Consider the following 21,972-nt stretch of genomic DNA (forward strand, 5'->3'; position numbering starts at 1 on the left):
CTCTGAAATAGTCCTGATACCAAGTCATTTTTTCTTTCATAAAAGGGGAAATTCATGAGATAGATTACTAAATTAACTTTAAGATTTATTTCATCTTTGTAAGTCTCTTCTGAAAAGATAAATCATACCCACACACAAATCTTTCATAAGACCATGTGTATCAGTTTTGGTTTTGGATAATCTGGTCACTAACCTTTTGGCATTTCTAAGAAAAGGAGGAGCTATAGAAGTTGAGGGAACTCTAGGCATTGAAGTCAGGAAACCCCTAGACAGACCCTCTCCTACCCATAAGATATCTTTATGTGAGTTAGAAAATGATGCCCCTTCTTCAGGACACTCTGCCATCATTCACTAGAAAATTATATATATATAAATCCACAATGTCTACAGTGACAATGGTGCTCTTAGATGGGTGCCCTGTGCAGTGCACAACCTGCACAACCATACCTATGGGGCTTAAATCCAGGTCTTCCCTTCACCTTTCCTGAGGCCTTTTCAGATTTGCAAAATAGTCCTCCTATTCACTGTAGATATCTCTTGGCTTCAAATATCCAGATAATGAGCCAGTTTCAACTTGGCCTAGAATTATCTAAAAGAATTCTCCCTTACCAGCATTTGGTCGATAAATTCCTTCAAGACTATTGCTACTTTTCTGGTCTTATTAGAGGCATGGTTGTATATTACAGTCGTTGCTCCTCGATTCCAATCAACGACAACCACGTTCATGTCTTCTACAGAGAGCAAACCCTCTACTAAGTCCCCTATCCAAACTGGAGGGGAACCTGTTGGCCTGAATCCATGGACAATGAAGGTCGTTTTCTTGGTCACGTTCAAGTTCCCCAAAGCTGTGGAGTTGATGGCTTGTGCACAGGTCGGGTTTCTCCTTGTGTAGAGCATCAACTTCACATTTAGTCCTGTGCCAACCACTGCACTGTGAAAGCTCAGTTTGGTGAATGAAGGACATTCTTCATCTGTGTCTGAAAATAAAAGTTAGAGGACATTGTGAGGGTTCTTTCCTGAGCTGGGCATTAAGCAAGAGTGATATCCTGGTCATACAACTCAATTAAAAAACAAACAAACAAACCCCAATCCAAAAATGGGCAGAAGACCTAAACAGACATTTCTCCATTGAAGATATACAGACGGCCAATAGGCACCTGAAAAGATGCCCAATATCGCTAGTTATCAGAGAACTGCAAATCAAAACTGCAATGAGGTATCACTTCATACCAGTCAGAATGGCCATCATCAAACAGTCCACAAACAATAAATGCTGGAGAGGGTGTGGAGAAAAGGGGAACCCTCCTACAGTGTTAGTAGGAATTAGTTAGTGGTGCAGCCACTATGAAAAACAGTATGGAGACTCCTTATAAAACTAAAAACAGAGTTATCATATGATCCAGCAGTACCACTCCTGGGCATATTTCCAGAGAAAACTCCAATTTGAAAAGATACATGCACCCCAGTGTTCATAGCAGCACTATTTACAATAGCCAAGACAGGGAAGCAACCTAACTGTCCATCAACAGATGACTGGATAAAGAAATGTGGCATATGTATACAATGGAATACTACTCAGCTATGAAAAAGAATAAAATCATGCCATTTGTAGTAACATGGATGGACCTAGAGATTATCATACTAGGTGAAGTAAGGCAGGCAGAAAAAGACAAATACCATATGATACCACTTATATGTGGAATCTAAAAAAAAATGACACAAATGAACTTATTTACAAAATAGGAACAGACTCACAGACATAGAAAACAAATTTGTGGCTACCAAAGGGAGAAGTGGGAGGAGGGATAAATTGGGAGTTTGAGATTTGCGGACACTCACTATTATATATAAAATAGATAAACAAGGTCCTACTGTATCGTACAAGGAACTGCATTAAACAGCTTATAATAACCTATAATGAAAAGAATATGAAAAAGAATATAGATACATGTATGACTGAATCACCATACTGCACACTAGAAACTAACACAACATTGTAAATCAACTACAATTTAAAAGGGCTGGGGGGAACGGGAGGAGAAGCAAATGGGCAAAGAGAAAAAAAAAAAAGGAGTACTGTCCTACACCAATTGGAGTTCTTTCTATGTGCCTTACAGCACCTAGCAAGAGGCTGGATCTAGTTGAAAGAAGTTGCAAAGTCATACCTGATTCAGAGTTCATAAGTAGTGACATCTTTTTCACCAAGAAAACCATTTTTTCCAAATCCTACCCTCTTTCAAGTTCTAAACTAAAAGTCACCTCAATGAATCCTTCTCCAACTCTAATAACCATAAATACTGTCTATTCTTCAACCCAGAACTCCCCAAACTGCACTTAATTGACAGTACAATGAAAACACTTTCAGGGATGTATTATGGGTATTTATGTACATGTGTGTCTATCCCGCTAGACCACAGTCTACTTGAAATGATGTCTTATAATCTTGTGTATCCCTCACAGTGCCCAGCATATGGTAGAGGACTCAATAATAAATCTACCTGGTTCAAGCACTTCTTTCTTTGTCTGCAGAGCCCACCTGGGGTGGCGGTGGAAAGAATGATGTGAATTGCTCCATGCCTTTCAGAACATCTGAAACTGTTAACCATGGTGGCCTTTCTTGGACCCTATCCTTCTTTGCTCAAGCATCACCTTTAAGCATTCATCCTTCTGAATAAGTTCTAAGAATGGCCTTAGAAGAAAGGTTGGGGATGTGAGAGGAACAACTTAAGATGAGCCTGTGCATCTTGTTATGGCAGAAATTAAGAGAGAGTGTTTCAAAACATGTCCCAAGGACTTAGGAGCCAGCTTGATATGGCTTCCACTGACAGATCTGGAATAATTTGAGGACAAAATAGTTAAGGACAGTAATGAATTATAGGCCTTTGAAAAACATTGGGAATCCATGATTCCATAACAAATAAATACATAAATAAACAAAGAAACAATACATACATGGAGAAGAGAGGAGGACTCTTTCTTACAACATAATGCTGAATGCAAACTGATAAATGAGGAGTGAATACTGGAGTTGAAACTTCATTTTGCAACCATCATAATAAGGATTGTTTAGGTAAGAATTGTCAGTGGATGCTAAATCGAGGTTGGAATGGGGATGTGGATCTTGAGGAGAAACATAATATTTGTATGGTTTTAAAGTGTCTCCCACAGATTGTTTATTAGTGATTAGGGGAAAAAATAGTAACTATAAGATGGAGAAATTGAACAACACCTTGACTAGGTTATCAAACTTGACATCACCAATGAGGAGCAGATGGACATCACATGCCTATAGCTGTAACACACTGAGGACACAGCATCCCCTGTGTAGTGTTCCGGGGGGAACGCATAGCCAGACTCTAACCAGGGGGGAAAATCAGACAAAAATAAAATGAGGAGTATTCTTTTTTTTTTTTTAAAAAAGAACCTGTGTTCTTAAAAGAAAGGTCAATGTCATAAATGACAAAGAAGGGCCATATAAATGTTCTAGATTAAAGGAGATTAAGGAGACAGCATAAATATAGGCAATCTCTGGTCTCAGATTGGATTCTATAATGGGAAAAAAATGCTATAAAATAAATTATTGGCTCAATTGACAAAATTGGCATATGGACACTAAATTAAATGGAAAGTATAGTATCAGTGTTAAATTAACTGAGGTTGATAACTGTACCATGGTTATATAAGAGAAAATCCTGATTCTCAGGAAATACAACTGAAGTATTTATAAGTAAATGCCAAATGTATTCTCAAGTGGTTCAGAAAAAAATATGGGATGGATAAATAGATAGGAAATGATAAAGCATATGTAACAAAATGTTAATAGGTAAATCTGTAAAGGGTTATTGGTGTTCTGTGTCTGTTTTTTCAAATTCCTGCAGCTTTCCTGCAAGTTTAAAATTCTTTCCAAATAAAAAGCTTAAATAAAAAGGAAGAAGAAAGGGCACAGGGCCATATCAGTGATTTACAAAACAGGAGGGAGGTGGAGGGTTTTGATATCAGAAAACAAAAGTAGATAGGCAGGCTGAGGCTTCTGCTAGACAGGGAAGAGGGAGCTGGAAATAAACTGAAGGTCAAGTTACAAGATGAAAGAGGAAGTAGGGAAGAAGGAGGGCTTTGGAGCTCTTGGGTACTAAGACAGAGTGTTAATTTTTGCAACATTATCTAAGGCCTTGATGAAGAACCATCATCGAATACAAGTTAAAAGTAAACCTTCGATTGACATTGGTATCCAGACACAATAATAAAATGATTGGGAAAACTATTTTTTTTAATTATAATAATTATTTAAAACTGTGGTGTGACTCACTCTCCCACCTCCTGCTAGAGAGAGAAGAGCCAGGTAGGAGGTGAACTGGAGGAACAGACAAGCCCCAGCTCCAAGCTGGAGATGGTCCTTCAAGGTATTCAGGAGAGGGGCAAGACCTTCCAGATGATCATTCTTCAGCAGAGGGAACAGAAGGGGAAGACAGTTGACTTGCAACTGGCCAAAAGGACACAAATGTGCCCTGGGAAACACTGTCCTGACTTCTTCCACTAAGAAAGCAGGACCCATTTATTTGCCCTGGGCCCCTGTTCTCAATGACTCTGCACTTGCACACCCAGGAATTTCTCCTCCCTTATTCTGAGCCGCAGAGTGGCCTTAAGCCTGGGGTCTCTATCCTTCCTTAATAACCGGGACCCTTTCATGTATGCTTTTATTTGAAACTTCTTGCAGAGGCTCTGGTACTCAGGAGTGAGTGAACTTCCAAAACAGAATGAGCCAAAGAAGCCCAAAGAAGTTAAAAATTAAGGAGGCTTTGAAATCCCTCACTCTAGAAAAGACGTGGTTAAAAATTGAGCCCCAAACTCACACATTCCTCCTTTTACTCTATACTGTCTGGTAGCTTGTGCAGTAAGGCATGCTCACAATGTAAAATTGTCTTTTTCTTTTTCCCCCAGCTTTATTGAGATATAATTGACAAATAACCTTGTGTGAGTTTAAGGTGTACAACATGATTTCTTAATACATGTATGTAGTAAGAAATGATTACCCCAATAAGGTTATTTAACACATCCATCACCTCACATTGTTACCTCTTGTGTGTATGTGTGTGTGTGTGTGTCCATGTGTGTGAGATGAGAACATTTAAGATCTAATCTCTTAGCAAATTTCAAATATCCAATACCATATTGTTAACTATAGTCACCATTCTGTGCACTAGACGCCCAGAACTTATTCATCTATGTAAACATTTTTTCCACCTGTTGGCCCCTTTTATTTTTCTCTTCCTGTGGATCACTGCTCTCTCAGAACATGGACTGAAACCGATCTGGTGCTTGTAGAGCAAGTCCCAGAGTAAATAATTGACTGTTCAATTACTCATTTTATTGAGCAGGTGGAGTCATGGGGTAGGGCTGAGCCTCTGGGTCTTAGCCATCAGTAAAGCTGGGTTTTGTTCCTGGTTGTGACTGACTCACCAGGTGGCCTGGAGAAATTGTGTCATCTTTCACTTGCCACCTACCTGCCCAAGAGAGGAATGTGGCAGAGATTAATTGTGAATGAGGCCCTTTCCAAAGAAGGGGACTGTTTAATTAATGTTTGTTCATTTTGAGCCAAATGAGAAATATTAGGTCAATGTGCCACACATATCTGAGTCCTTGGAAGACTCAGGGAGGTGTCCTGAAGTGTGGAGTCAGAGCTATTTTTCAGCAGAAACTGCCAACTTTAACATCTATGGAATGGTTCAACCAAGCTTTTTGACTTGCTGAGTTTTTACCAGGAGCCCTCAAAATTGACAGTTACTGAAAAGCAAGAAGGACAGAACAAATGGATTTTTATTTTTCATTTGATGAAACCACCCTGACTTCAAGTATTTTTAAATGTCTTAGTTATTTTTATAATGGCATTATGCTCTGGAAAAGGCCGTTGCTTTTGCTGTGTGGATTGTCCCTGTCTCTCTTTTCTTTGGGTTTTTTTGTTTTTGTTTTTTTGTCCCATTTATGTATCTTTCTCATACTGGGAAGTTTACAGCCTGCTTTAGTTTTCCTGGTGTTGACTTTTATATTTTATTTAATTTTATTTTTTATTTATTGTGGGGTAGGGGGAAGTAATTAGGTTTATTTATTAAAATGGAGGTACTGGGGATCGAACCCAGGACCTCGTGCATATTAAGCACGCGCTCTACCACTGAACTGTACCCTCCCCTACCCCCTTATAACTTTAGTTGAAATACTTAAATAAGTGTAGGCTGTAGGTCAGAAGGAGACTACATGCAGAACTGCTCTGGACTTAGGTATATTTATTTAGATTTAATTTTCCTCCAATGTGAACTCCTGATAAGGAGTTTTGGGCATCTGGAAACTGTATTTCAGACTACTGTGTATGTTTAACTTCTGCCTGCTACTGACCTTTGTCAGAACAGCTGTCTTTCCCTACTCTGCTCCCATTCTTGCTTTGATAACTCAAGACGATGTCTAATGACCCTCCATTATAAATGATGAGGGTGTTAGCACACTCAGTACTTCTCCCTACTGACCCAGTGTCTACCTCCTGATTTTTATTCATTATAAAATTACTTTTAGTTCATCTGGTGATTCCTTTTTCGGTTTAAAAATAAGTATTTAAGCTTTTATGTACTGGTGCATCAGTCACAGAGTTTCTGTTCTATTTACTGTATCTGTTCTAGCTCCTCATTCCCAACCAAGAAAAATGAGAAAGTTATCACACTTACAGTGCCCCTTATACCCTCCTTCAGAACACACACATACATACACTCACACAAACACACACACAGATGTGTTTTCATTGTCAAAATACAGCCAATCCTCATTATTTGTAGATTTTGTATTTCTGAAATCACCTACCCGTTAAAATTTATTTGTAACCCCCCAAATCAAGCATTTGTCACCTCCGGCTCTGCAGCCTGGTAGTTTGGCTGTGCCTTATCCAGGGGCATCCACTTCACTGCATAGGATGGAGGGCCCCGTTTCTCCTTTTCCCTTCAGTGATTTCTCTCCTGCCTCCTCCTCCCTGGTGGCAGATAGACCCTCCCCCTTGGGGAGAGGTCAGCAGGAGACCTCTAGTTTACATTAGGAGAAAATGATTTGGCCTCTGCTTTCTCAAATCCAACTATGCCAACAATAAAGCTGATACTTTGAGCCCTGTGTCAATTTCTCAATTGGTTGAAACTCAAGAGGGAAGAGTAGTGTGATTGCCACTCAGACTACAGCAGCAGACTGGAAATCCCTTGAGGGCAGAAACTGTTTCTTATTTTTAGTAAATTAAAAAAATTGCATAGTATTTAACACATGTAAAAGAAGAATGCAAAATATCTATAAAAGATAAAACACAGTAATAAACACTCTAAGTACCAAAAAAACTAAATGTGTTTGAACCCTTCACATCAACACGTGAGGGGCTTCTGCAGTCATTCATACACACATAGTCACATGCAGAGCGGCAAAAAACAACTGAGTTGCCCCACACACCACTCACAGCTGAGGTTAAACAGAGCAACGCTCCGCCTTCTGGTTTCAGTTCTCATAACAAATGTCCTTTTCCCGGCCTATTCACTGCCATGTTTTTTGCTTCTTGTGCCTTTTCTTGGTGATTTCACTCTTTAAAATCCCCCAAACATAGTCCTGGAGTGCTGGCTGGTGTTTCTAAACTCAAGAAGGCTGTGATGTACCATACAGAGAAAATGCAAGTATTAGATAAATTTTGTTTAAGTATGAGTTATAGTGCTGGCCATGAGTTCAATGTTGATGAATCAACAATATATATAAACTAAGGTATCTTTAAACAGAAACACACACAAAATAAGATTACATATTGATTGGTCAACAAAAATGTAACCAGAGCCCACCAGAATCTAGCCCTGTATTTCCCCAGGAACAGTGGTTCATGAGCTGCTACTTCAGTGTTTGTAGTGACTTTATGGAACATGAAGTACCACAGATAATAAGGGTGAAGTGTGTATAAAATTACCTTCTGGAGCCGTATTTCCCTGGTTATATAGTTTTAGTTCTATCACGTACGAGGTCACTGCTCACAGTGAGTCCTTTTCTAGGGTTCTCCATTCCCCCTGTGATGACTGGATCTTGCTGCCTTTTTAAGAAGGGTGGGGAAGCTATAGCTCAAATGGTAGAGCACATGCTGAGCATGCACAAGACCCTGGGTTCAATCCCCCGTACCTCCATTAAAATGATTAAATCAATAGACCACATTATCTTCAGGCCCTTCCCCCCAAAACAACAACAAAAAAAAGGCTACTGGATAATATAGTTCCTAAGTGCATTCATATCCGTAAATGAATACGTTGGCCCAACTGCAAATGAATTCCTTGGGTATTCTTTCCCCCGGATTTATAGGCATAATCTACTTCCTTCCTATATTGAATTCCACTCCTGAGAACTTTTCCCCTTAAATGTTACTTGCTTTTTTGCTACCACAAACCTGAAGCATTCTTTCCTTATTCTGAAATTACTTCCCCACTAGCATAGAAGCTCCAAGATAACTGATCTATTTGTCTGTTCATCCATTCTTGTATTCCCAGTGCCAAGAAAAGGGCCTGGCTCAGAGTTGGCTTCAGTAAATGTTTCCAGAATAAATGAATATCAACCTGTTAACACATTATTCAGCCATTCAGAATGATCCACATAAATACTATAAAGAGTGTATGATGGAATGTTTATAAAATAAATGAAGTGTGAAATGGTACATGCATTCTTACTGAAACTATGGAAAAATATGCCTGCAGGTGACAAGGCCTGGAAAACAATATGCAGACAGAAATGGGTCACACTGCCATTTCCAGTGTTCTTTGTTTAAAATTGCCTCAGGTTATTAACCCTTTTCCCCTCAGAATTAATAACATCTTAAAAAGAAAACATTTACATTTATCTTATTTTGGACCATATGACAAATTAGTTTAAGCTCCTTGAGGGCAGGCATTGTGTTATTATTTTTAGTTTAGCATTGTGTCCCTTGCACCAAGCGCAGAAATTTTCTTATCATTGGGCCCAAAATTCTGAGGCAATTTGGAGAACATGCAAGGACTGGATATATATGGGGGGTTTTTGTTTTTGTTTTGTTGTTTTATTTTGTATTTTTATTGAAGTATGGTCAGTTTACAATGTTGTGTCACTTTCTGATAATACTTCAGTCATACAGGAACATATGTATATTTGTTTTCATATTCTTTTTCACCATAAAAAGTGGATATATGTGAAGAGCAAATGTGTTAAGCTGCTTCACCCTCATAAATATAGTTCTTTAAACTTTTTTTATTTTTCAGGGGGAGGTAATTAGGTTTATTTATTTATTTGGTTTTTTCAATGGAGGTACCAGGGATTGAACCCATGACCTCCATGCGCTCTACCACTTGAGCTATACCCTCCCCCTCTAGTTCTTTAAACTTTATGTTGTACTTTAGAAACACATTATATTATTTCTAAAATGATTAACTACTTACTATATATGCCTTCAGAAAGCAAACCTCTTGTTCATCGTTTCATTGTTTTGTTATAAAGTCAAGTTTGCTCAGAGGTAGTATTAACAGAACTCAACTGAGAAACACAGAACATGTTAAACTGGTTTTTAAAGCTTACCCTCTTTTGTTAGAGTTTATTTGAAACAGGAGAAACTCTGCCTTTCCTCTTTGGACTAGTTTGAAATTCAGTCACTCTGAAATGCCATTACCTGTTTACAATTGGAAAATTACAATTGGATGGATGATGTCTCCTATCCAGTGAGGAATTCAGACTCCTACATAGAGCAGGCCTGATTATCATTCACTGCCTTCCCTCTGTTAAACTAAAAGAAACATATCCAAGTAGGATGTCAGGGAAGTCAGACTATAACATCTTCAGAGATAACATATTTATGCCGGAGATATTTTGTTATGATCCAATTCATGACTGCCCACAGGCCTAACCTGTCCACGTCCATTAGAGTATTGTCTATAGGTGTTTTCCTGCTATAAAGCAAAGTTGAGCTGTTTAACAGTGACCCTTGGCCCACAAAGCTGAAAATATTTACCATCTGGCTCTCTACAGAAAAAGCTTGCCAATCTTGGTCTAATGTCTTAAAAACACAACACGATTTTGGAAAGAGCATGGGTTTTGAAGACAGACCTATGTTTGAGGTCCAGCTCCATTGCCCACTAGCTATGTGACCTCTGGTAATTAATTACCTAACTTCTCTGGGCCTCAGTTTTGCATGTGTAGTATGATCATAATAATGCAAATCTGTCAAACAGTGCTTTGCAGAACCATATTGAGCCCAAGGCAAGAGAAAAAAACACACCATATAAATATAAATATATATATATATATTTATCAAATACATATGTATAAATTTATCAAAATATCCTCCCATATTTTCAGCCAAGTGAAACATAGCCTTTCATTATTTAGTCTGTTCATACACCATTGTCAACTTTTATAAACCAGCTAACAAGGAAGTGAGTTGGCATGGGCCCGGGCAGATTGGAATGCTGGCAGATTGGAAATGATTTTTCCTATTGTACAATAGCACAGAGTCATAAGACAAGCAATCATCTATCTTATTAAAATTCTTAATGTTTTATTCATTATAGATTTACCTTGATTTTGATCTTTAAAAATATTACATCAAAATATCATTTATGCATTATAATATGCATTATTAATTTATGCATACTACTGTTAGCATTAAATATTAAATGATAGTAAATATTATTTAGATATTAATATCATTTAAATGTTGCATTAAAATATCATAAAAATTAAAAATTTTTAAATTGCTTTAAAAGTCATAAATAAATATAATTTATCTTGGTTATTCTTTGGATGTTCCTTCCACCTTTAAACTGCACCTGGTGGGTGCCTCAGTTGCCTCATCCTGATCCCAGCCCTGCTGTCAAGACTGTTGTAAGAATGAGAGATAATGTCTGTGGAGTAAATAAAGCATTACATGGTACATACTGGATGCCAAAATTTGTAATTGTTGATGGTAAGTTGGGTTAATAGTATTGCTTTCATAAGGTTGTTATGAAGACTAAATAACTTAATGTGGGATTTGATATAAACAGTTGTTAAATAATTTAAATAAATTCCTTCCTTGAAATGTTACGGAAATGACAGGCCAGCCAAGAAACAAGCACCACTCGGAGGGTTGGAGTACTCAGATTTATTACACCAGCGGGCTTAGAGGGGCTTTTGCTCTGAAGCTCTGAGCACCTCCAAGACGTGTGCATGAGGTTTTATAGGGTTAATTACAAGCTTGGGATATTCGGCCAATAGGCATGGAACAGCTTTAGCAGCATCATTATCACAAAAGTAGAAGCAGGGAGGCAGCAAACCAACATTTCAAGGCCAGATATGTCTCTCTGAAAATCTAGCTGGCTAGCAAAAAAAACATAAGCAGAGAATCAGCAAACCGACACTTAGTAACTTAGATTTATGAGTTAGCCCAGCAGAACTCAGATCAGTAACCCAACACTTGTTGCACTTAGATTTGCGAGTAGGCCCAGCCCGGCTTTTCCTTCACACCATCAGTTTAGTTTTCTTAATCCAAACAAGGATTTTGGAAAAGGGAAGCTTTATTAGCCAGTGCACAGGTGATAGTGCTTCTCACCAACCAGAGAACTGGGTTTGTTTCTGGCTCTGTCATTAACAAGGTAAAACAAATAACCTATTTGGGCCATCATTTTTCTCATATGAAAATGAGAGTTTGGTTCCTCATTCCTTAGCCACTTCACTAACCCTCACATTCCTTTTGGACACAAAATTCTAAGATCTGCAAACTACTAATTTGAAAGGACAAGAGATCTACTTAGGAGAACAAATTTCCAAGGCTTTCTAACTAACCAAACGCAACCCTAATCTAAAAATATTAATGTATCAAGGCATTAAACTTTCTTTTAATTTTAATTAGAAGACCTGAAAATAATCATACTTTATTCTTGTAATTAGAATGTTGATCAGATAGGTGTCTTGTCACCTTTATATCAAGCAGTGTTTTTTAGCTAACTGGATACATTTTAGTTAACAAACATGGTTCCACATTCTACAATAAGGATGCATCTTGAAAACATTACAATAAGTGAAAGACTTGTCACAAAAGACCACACATCCTATGACACTATTCATATGCAATGTCCAGAACAGGGAAGTCAATAGAAACAGGAAGTAGAATAGTGGTTGCTTATGGCTGGGGGATGGGAGGAGATGAAGTGACAGGGTGAGATAGTTAAAGGGTACTGGGTCCTTTCTGAGGTTATGAAAGTGTTCTGAAGTTGGCTGGTGATAGTTGCACTTTTCTGTGAATATATTAAAACACACTGAATTGTATACTTTAAATGGGTGAATTATATGGTATGTGAGTTGTATCTCAATAAGACTGTTTTTAAATAATGGCTCCAGTAATTTCACACTTTCATGGAAAGAGTGGAAAAAACGACAAAAGTGTTTTGGAAGTGACTGGGCAGAAGTTTTACTTTTTCTGTCAAAATCAAAACCCCAATTTTCCAACTTGCTTTCTTTCCCCTTGGAACCTGAGGCTGATGGACCTCCATTGTCTACCACTGCAGGTTAACTAAAGCCCCCGCTTTGGTCAGTCTGTGTTGGGGGTTGGGGAGGGATTATAGTTGTTCCTGTGCAGAATAAATTACCCTTATTCTCAGGCTTAGGGATCACATAAGCTGTTGTTTGCTTTACCTTTACGACAGAAAATTGGGTTGGCTAGACAAAATGCCCTCTTGGTTGGAAGGATGTCTCTCACTTTTATCCACCAGCTATAGGCTACAATCAAGAAAACAGGGAGATATCTGTTTCCGATCACTGACCTTTCTCCCCTTCTGATGAAATTTCCAAGGGATCCTTTTACTCCGTATTCAGAAGACACACTGCCCTGAAGCTAAATAAAGCTGCCCATGCTGTCTTGGTGTCATACTTAGTTCTGGCTTTTTAGCTTCTACTTGCTTTTGGAGGAACTGATTTCAGCCTCCACACCTCTGATTGGGGGAAAACTTCTACAGAGAGAGGAAACTCCTTATTCACATCCAAAGAGGTGACTGTGAAAAGAGAAAATAGAATTGTAGATGAAGCAATTGTGAGTGTGGTAAAGAGGGGAGAAATTTCTGAGATTCTGTGAGAGTCAATAAGCAAATGTTGAGGGGTGGGTATAGCTCAGTGGTACAGTGCAGTGCTTAACATGCACAAGGTTGTGGGTTAATCCCCAGTACCTCTGTTAAAATAAAAAAATTTTTTTAAATAAACAAAGGTGAACCTCTCAATATGGCCAAGTCAGGTGATTAAAAATGAAAGTATCAGTTTTTCTCAGACCTGTGGTTGGTGAAGTTTAGTCCACTAACCTCCAAACCCCAGTGACAGTGGCGACATTCCGCTTAATTTAACTTTGATGAACCGTATCCAGTCAGGAAGTAAAACAGGCAGGGCCCTGACTCACACTTTTTTTATGTCAAGTTCTGGGTTCCAAGGTGTACCCACCTCCAACATGACACAAATGTGTATGAATAACTTTGTCAAGGCTGCCTCAAAATATTTACTGAGGCTCAGACCTAGATTAAGGGATACATTGTTGAGTATTTTGCAGGCTGGGCAGTGGATGCTGGTCAGTGTCCAGGTCACAGCTCACCACGTGTTAACTGATGAGGCCTGGAGCTTTCCAGAAACCCAGACTTGAGCACACTCCTAGGTTTGCTCTGAAGGAACTTCCTAAAGTCCCAGAAATAAAAATTTCTTTAGCTCAGAAACTTTGATTTGAAAAGATTAGAAAATGAGTTAGACTCCTACTTTGAAGACAGAAGTAGAAAGGAAAGGTGACATGTCCCTACAATGAAATTCTATTGATTTTTTTTAAATCGGAAAAAGTAACTCAGTTTATATTTTTTTATGCAGAGGACCGCCCTGAATTTGGCACTGAAAATTCGTCCTGAGCCAGATTGTGTTGAGTTCACAGCTGGCCAGGGCCAAAAATGGTGGAATAGCCTTGTTTCTCTTTCACCCGGGGCAGACAGGCAGAAGCATACGGGCAAGATGCCGTCTTGGTTGGAAGGACATCCCTGCTTTTAACCACCAGCTTGTATTTCTTTAGGCTATAACCGAGAAAACAAATGGGATGCCAGATTTCCTCACTCTCATCTCTTAATCATGTGCACAAATACGCACATTTACACCCCACCTTCTCACTCACCTTTGTCCCCTGTGTATTGGAGAAGGAGTTATACACACACAGAGTTATAAATCATCTAGGGAGGATTTCTAGTATCCAAAGAAATAATTCTCTGTTTTTGGCACTAAGCTAGCCTCTCTAGGAAAATATCTACCCCATTTTATACAAGCTGCCATAGGCCAAAATATCAACTGCAGAGTAACTTTAAAAAATACCTATGACTAGCAGCCTTAATTTAGAACAATAATTATCAGCCTGTGTTCCTTGAACCACCTACCTGCAAGCTGAAAAACCTTGAGGGTTTGTTTAAAATGCAGATTACAGGACCTCCCCCTCCAGACCCACTGAGTCTGGACTGCTGGAGAAATGAGTCTCTGCATTTTAAGCAAATTCCCGGAATGATTCTGGTCCACACTAGAGTTTGCTAGCCATTGCTTTGTACACTGTGAAGATTAGGCAAATATTCCTATTATGATTTCACAACAGTTAGAACAACAAAATAAAAATCTCTGAAAGTGAATGACGTGTGTTCTTGGGCTTTCAGAATCCCATCTTAATCAGTTGCTAATTTTGGGATTGCAAGCCAAGGAAGGGAAAAACAAAGAGTCAATGCAAATACAGTCAATAACTTCTGCATGTTCTTCAACACCCTCCCCCATTAAAGTTCTAAACTGGTGGTTTTGCAGATACTGAGAAATCTGGATTTAGCTTACAGCTTTAATTATGCTTTTTCCTTCTGGCTATTTATCGAGTTTATTGTGATGTATCTCTATCTGCTTAGGTTCTATCCTGCAGCAGTGGGTCTTACAGAATGACTTAAAACAAGACTTACTTATGAGATAAAGGCAAGTAAAAAGGCAGGTCACAAAAAAAATTAAGTTCCAACTTTGTAAACTGAGATATATAATGGGAAACTGGAAGAAAGTACTCGAAATTATCATTAGGTTTTTGTGTTTAGTTCCCACTTGCTTTAAGGTACCTCTTATTTTATTTTATTAAAAAAATTTTTAAAGTGATAATAAATACAAACTTTAAAATATTGACTTCTCAATGAAAAATATCATCACTAGTTTAATTTTAACTTAGAATTAAATCAACTCCAAAAGCACAAATTAAGAAAAATGTATTTATAAGCCTGAAATCATAATACAACTATTTTAATTTTTCCATTTGCCTTCTAAACTTTATGTACAGGCATACATACATGACTTTAGCGTAATTGTAACCTTAGTTTATCTACAAATCCGAGTTCTGCTTTTTTGATGCATTATTTTATAAACATGTTTGCATGTTTCTACATAGCTTAAGAATTATTTTAAAGGCTATATATTTCTAAAAGTTGATACATTATACCTTACCCATTCCTGTATGTAGGAACATTTCTGCTATATCTAGTTTCAACTTATTATAAATAACATAGAATCACTTTGTATATGAGGTTTTGTTTTTGTTTTTTTACAAAATATTTCTTTAGAATAAATTCCCAGCAATGGTTTTACTAGTTCAAGGGCATGTATATTTTTATGGGTCCTAATATATTAACATATTATCCTTAAAAAAAATTGTACCAATCCTCATTACCATAAACTATGTGAAAAAGTACTGAATTCCTAAAAAGGAATTGATTAATTTTTTAAAGCATTTCACTTTACTTTTGTTACCTTGCTGTGTACATTACTGTTTTAATTTTTATTTCTTCATTGTGATTAATAATTTTAAAGTTATCAACATGCCAAGCACCATTCCAAGACGTTTACAATATTAAACCATGCTTTTTATAAGAATAATGTAAATGAACCCTTGATGCATGAAAGCTAAAAAACCTACCCTCTGTTTTAGGTATTATAATAAAATTTAAAATTCCCAGAAAATAAATGATCTTAATTCAATGAGGTGGAAAGGCACAGAAAATTTAACTATGGAAGAAAAAATACTGTTCTAAATTTTTCAACATATTTAATTTTTTTTACGTCAGAAGAACCTGCTAGTTCAATGGAATAATTATTTCTTTTACTACTAAGGAAAAATCTTTTTTTTTTTCAGAATTAGTTCATTTTATCCATTTCTTCCCTCCTGAAAAATGACTGTGTGAATCTTAAAAGCCCAATGAAGGAATTTAAAAGGATAATAAAATGACAGTAATACAAATAATATTTTTTAAATAATTAAGAAAGCCATTCAATAAATGACCTACCTGATCTCACCAAGCACATCAAACTGATGAAGAAGGATAATCTCAGCATATGGAAACTGGAGACAGTGTGTGTCACATTCACCAGAAGAATGATTTCCTTCCCAGAGTCTTAGACTTTCCACTCAGCGAGAGCTCAGATAACTAATCCAGAGTGTGGTGACAACAGGAAGTTCCCGAGGGACTGCAGGCGGGTCCCAACCCTTTCAGGACATGTGACTCCTCCTCTTTTCAATAAAAGGTCAGGTACATTTCTGCCTTACACAACTTTATGCATATCTTAATATTATAATATGTCTCTGCAGAATGACGAGTTCAAAATAGCTTCATTCTTTGTGGGCGGTTTATTAGTTGTTTGGCTTGGTGTGTCGAAATCAAGTGTGATTTGAGATATTTTCCCTTCTTGTTCTTGTGAATGAAACAAACCCAGTTAGTATGCTGTTGGCATGTGTATACAAAACTACTTTTTATGTTTATTCATATACTCATTTCTCATAAAACAGTCTTTATATTTTATTAAGAACATTTTATGAAGTCCAGTCATGTACCTATATTTGTCATAATATGCTTCGAATTAAAGACAACTTTTTAACTGGTACTATCCAGAGTTCCTATCTCTCCATTTTCCTTCTCCTCCTCCTCTTTTTTTTTTTTTTTTTAAGGAAAAGTTGATGCAAAAGCTTTAGAGAACTATGCCAAATCCATCCACCTCAAGGTTGGAAGTAACTAAATTTGTGCTTCACAGCTACAAGGTAATTTAATTCTCTCTGGTGGAAGTGCTTGCAACACTCAGGCTTGTGGTGGTGGTCTGATGAGCTGAAAAATAAACTAGTAAATGAACACAGAAACAACTTAAAAATACATTTTCATCCCAAATATCAGGCAAAAGCCACTAGTCATTTAGTGTCATCTATCTAAAGTATGTGTTTTATGCAGTGACAGCATATCTTATGTAAGTTTCTCAGTTCCCTGTATCTGCACGCCATTTAAGTAGCAGGGGATTCCCTGCAGGAAGTAGATTCCAGCAATGGTCTCCAAGGAATTGGTACGTAAGAATCAGCCAGGGAGCTTTTACAAGTTTTGTGTATGAGTTTCTGTGTCACACCTCAGACCTAATGAATGGGAGACTCCCGAGCAATGGTCCATGACTAGGGTTCAAATCCCATGTCTGCCAGTCACTAGTTGTATGGCCTTAAGCAAAACATTAAAGTTCTCTAACTCCTAGTTTTCTCAATTGTAAAATGAAGATAGTAAAACTACAAATCTCACCAGGTTGTTATATGGATTAAATGAGATATTGCAAATAAAGTTCTCAGCACCGTGCCTACATCCAAGGTAAATGCACTCCCAACTTGGTAACTATTGTTATTATCTATCTGGTTATGCAATCTGCACCTTTCCCTCCCCTCGGAAGGTGGGCTGTACAACACTGAGAAGGATCCGGTGGAGAAGCTCTGTGGGTATGTGGGAATGAAAAACACCTTCTACCAGGTAAATGATTTTACCTAGCACTGAAGTCTGTTTTTGTCTTTTGTCTTTTGTCTCCTGCTTAAAGAAATAAATTAAGGAGACATAAATCGGAAAATCAAACAGGTGGCCCACTAACTTTCTAATTTTTCCATTTGCAATAAGCTTTACTAATTTGAAAACAACTGCCCTCTGGAACAAATGGGGACTTGTTTCCCATTCTCTTAGGAACACATTATGGAATGCATTGCCCATGTTAGATCAGTGTACTTGCCTGATAAATATTTGTTGAACTTCTATCAGTATTAGTACCATGCCAAGTATTTATCTAGACAGAGCCAATGTACATTTTCCTGGAAACTAGCCAATTATAGGAATAAGAATCATTTCCGTTGGGAGGCTTCTTTGTGTTACTATTAATGATTTTCCTGTTGGGGGCATAGAAGGTCCATAACTTCCTAGCTGTGTGCTCCTTTCTACTTCCAGCATTCAAAACAGCACAAGAATCAATGGGAGAACTCGTCCCTCTTCTTTGTGTTAATGAGAAATATCAAATATAAAGAAAAAACCCATAAAACATTCCAAAGGAGTGAATAAAGGCAGAACAGAGAATAGGTGATAAAGGGGTAGCACAAGGAATCTTTGAGGGGTAGATTACTTCCTTCTCTTGATTGTGATGGTGATTGTAGGACACTACGTGTGTGATAAGTTTGCTTAGAACCACGCACACGCGCACACACACACACACACAAAGTGAATGCATGTAAAAGTGGGAAAATCTAAGTAAGTTATGTGGATAGTACCAAAGCCCATTTTCTGGTTTTGATAGTGTATTCTAGTTATGCAAGATGTTATGATTGTGGGAAATTGGAAGAGGGTATAAGGGACATCCCTGTACTATTTTTGCAACTTCCTGTAAACTGATAATTATTTACAAATAAAAGGTTTTAAAAATTCCAAATGATCTGCCAACTCATAACCATTTGAATGATAACATTTATTCAAAGGTATTCTAAGGGAAACCATTTCTTCATTAATTATTAGGTACTTTAGAATGAATAATGGTCGATTTTCTCAATATTATGATCCTGGTAAATGATCAAACCTCAAGAATATCACAATTTTCCTCATTTCCAATTTAGTATTATGTACTGGCTTTTTTTTTTTTTAACTTCGATATCACTTGCTACAGGGAGAGGAGTATAAAGGGGCAGGCAAAGCTCCAAACGTGTGGATAAGACAAACAGGTTATGGAAGTGAAACAGAGCTGAGAGCAGGTGGTTTAATAACTCATTGGCTTCAACAGTCAGGAAAGTTGACCTATGTCCCCTCCCGCCCTGGTCTAGGGCTCCAAGCTGGTACAAGCTGCTACATATAGCCCTTTTGTCCTTTCATCCACATCAGTGACCCTGCAATCTCACACCTGAGGTCCACATTTGAAAAGATAAGTCTGTTTCCTTAACTCAGTCTATAAGGAGATCAGGGTAATTTTTCCCAAATCCATGTATTTGTTTCATTTCTTTATTCCTTCATTTATTGACTATTTCTTGATCTTCCATTAAAAAAAAACAACAAGGAAAAAGTAGGAGATAGGAGATGGCTCCTTCCCTCAAGGAGACACATTACTACTGTGAAGGAAAAGCCCAGCTGGGCTAACAAGCTAAGTCACAAATCTAAGTGCAACAAGTGTCGGATTACTGATCTGAGTTCTGCTGGGCTAACTCATAAATCTGAAGTTTAGTGTCAGTCTATTGGGCTAACGAGCTCAGTCACAAATCTAAGTGTGATAAGTGTCGGTTTACTGATATAAGTTCTGCCGGGCTAACTTGTAAATCTAAAGTTTAGTGTCAGTTTACTGGGCTAACAAGTTAACTCGTAAATCCAAGCTCAACAAGTGTCAGTAACGTGATCTGTTCCAAATTGATAAGCTCCAGTGTACTGATTCCTTGCTTTTTGTTGTTTGAACCTTATTGGCTAATAGCCCCATACTTGTAATTAACCCTATAAAACCTCATGTGCACGTCTTGGAGGTGCTCAGAGCTTCGGAGCAGAAGCCCCTCTGAGCCCGCCGGCGTAATAAATCTGAGTACTCCAACCCTCCGAGTGGTGCTTGTTTCTTGGCTGGCCTGTCATTTCCATAACACTACTACTACTACTGTAATACATATGACATAGTATAGAGATATGAGTACACATTCCACAGAAGAATTCCATAGAGGAGAAAGCAGTAAGGTGTTAGGAATCCCAGAGGGAGGAGCCATTGGAAAATCTTCACACAGGAAGTCTCTTTTGAGCTGGGTTCCAAAGACTAGGCAGTGGTTTATGAGGTAATGATGTTGGAAGCAAGGCATTCCAGGCAGTGGGAATAAACTCGGAGGCATAAATGAAGTGTGCATTGAGAATCTGGCGTATATGAATAGGGAAATGATAAGGAAATTTGAAGAAAGGTTGTGAAGAACTGTATGTCATGCTTAGGATATTGGATTTTATCTTCAAGGCAGTGGGATCCTAGCTTCTTCTTGTTCACTTATTTATATATTATTATTATATAGTAATAGTAATAAATATAATGAGTAATATATATCATTATATATAATAATATATTATTGTTAACTTATTAACATTATTATGTGAATAATTTTTTGGGGTAGTTCATGACAAAATAAGAAGGAAAATGTCTACCAACTACTTTTCTGGCCTAAGAAATATTTTTCATGGAAAAGAGCTACTTTGTTTTAGAAACCATGACTTCCTTACAAACCACATAGCAAATAAAATCAGCAGAAGTCCAGAGCTTTCAGTAACAGCTTTCAGAGTGCTGTTCAGAACATTTCAAGAAGAGGTGGCTCTAGCAAGGCCTGTATGCACATTGGCAAGATAGAGGCAAAATGTTTTTTATTTACTAAAAGTTCCTTTAAAAAAAAATCAACAAAAATTTCCGGAGAATGTTCAATATTTAAAGTCTGGGTGCCATGTTTTTTAGATTTATTTGGACCTTAAACTGTTATTTAAAAATATGGTTACTAGAGTCAGGTTTCTGTTTTTATTTGTATTTAGCTGGCTTCCCAAGCATTGGTCATAAGAATCCTGGACCTTCATTAGACAATTATTCCCTGGAGTATGCTCAGAGCTGTCTGTGTGGGAAGCAACTCTATGGAAAAGTCCACCCCTGTAATTTCAGAGGTCTATCCTTGTGACTTTTGACTTGGGCGTCCGTTTGGAACCATCGTGAACCATTTGAGGGACTCTCGCTGTCTAAATCAGGAGGGCTCCTCTCACCAGGTGCTTCCTGCACTTCCGGCTGCACCTCCGTTTCAGCTGCCCCCAGAGGTGCTGTCTCTCTTTTTGAGGTTCTCCCTAGGCCCACCCAAAGTAAATTTCAGGGTTGCCACATATTTTAAGTCAGACTATTCCAAACAAACCTCCCAGTGAAAAGCAACCCAGCCATTTTTAGTGGTCAGTTAACAGAAGACTAGAAACATATCTTATACATTTTACTTTCCTTAATAAATAAGAACAATAAAAGTATAAATTTGCCTTTCTTAACAACAACAAAAGGTAACAAAAGAACAGCAACAAAAGACATAAAAAGAGAGATCCTGAAAATACATAAAAGAGGGATAGGATAGAAGAGGGCGTCAGCTCTTGTGATGCTGTGGGAAATGATCAGGCCCTCAGTGACAATAATTTTGATTAGTGTTACCAAATTGGTCGTATGGTCCCTGACTTGGGCCCTAGCCAGGTGGTTCTTAGCGGGGATGGTTCTTTTTCTGTTCAGACTTGTGTCGCCAGTAATGAAACTGATGCCGGGACTGAAACAGCAAAGCTTTATTCAAGGGCTAGAGAACGGAGAAGCAGGAACTTATTTTGAAAATCAACTTCTCAACCCAGCTGGGCCTAAGACACTACTTATATAGGAGGGTTGAAGTAAAAGCAGGGAATTGAGTAAAGAGAGGAAGGAATATTCATGACTTATCCAAGCACAAGCGTGTTTGCTGGGAACTGAGATAACACTCCTTTTCAGACCTTTTATGGGCTCTTCCGGCTGTTGCCATGGCAACTGTCAACTGTCAGGGCACTGGTGGGGGTGTTACTTAGCATGCAAATGTATTACTATGAATGTATAATGAGGCTGAAGGTCTACTGGAGGTCAAGTTTT

General features: G+C 37.9%; 1 protein-coding gene and 1 non-coding gene across 3 annotated transcripts in view; both read right to left on the reverse strand.

Annotated features, from left to right (window-relative positions):
- The window catches only part of LIPH (lipase H), a 44,791-nt gene extending 28,241 nt beyond the window's left edge, over positions 1-16,550 (reverse strand). The window contains exons 1-3 of one of the 2 annotated variants that reach the window (XM_072962294.1): positions 16,350-16,514; positions 7,468-7,656; positions 610-977 (exon numbers count right to left, since the gene is read on the reverse strand). In XM_072962294.1, the coding sequence (XP_072818395.1) occupies positions 610-897 (288 nt within the window). In that variant the 5' untranslated portion in view covers positions 898-977; positions 7,468-7,656; positions 16,350-16,514. Of the gene's footprint in view, positions 1-609; positions 978-7,467; positions 7,657-16,349 lie in introns of both variants that reach the window. The other variant, XM_006201008.4, reaches the window with a different exon arrangement.
- Positions 6,110-6,182, reverse strand: TRNAI-AAU (transfer RNA isoleucine (anticodon AAU)). The gene has a single exon. It is a non-coding gene; the product is annotated as a tRNA-Ile (tRNA).
- Positions 16,551-21,972: the final 5,422 nt, after the last annotated feature.

Source organism: Vicugna pacos, chromosome 1 (genome assembly GCF_048564905.1).
Source record: "Vicugna pacos chromosome 1, VicPac4, whole genome shotgun sequence".
Lineage (NCBI taxonomy): Eukaryota > Metazoa > Chordata > Mammalia > Artiodactyla > Camelidae > Vicugna > Vicugna pacos.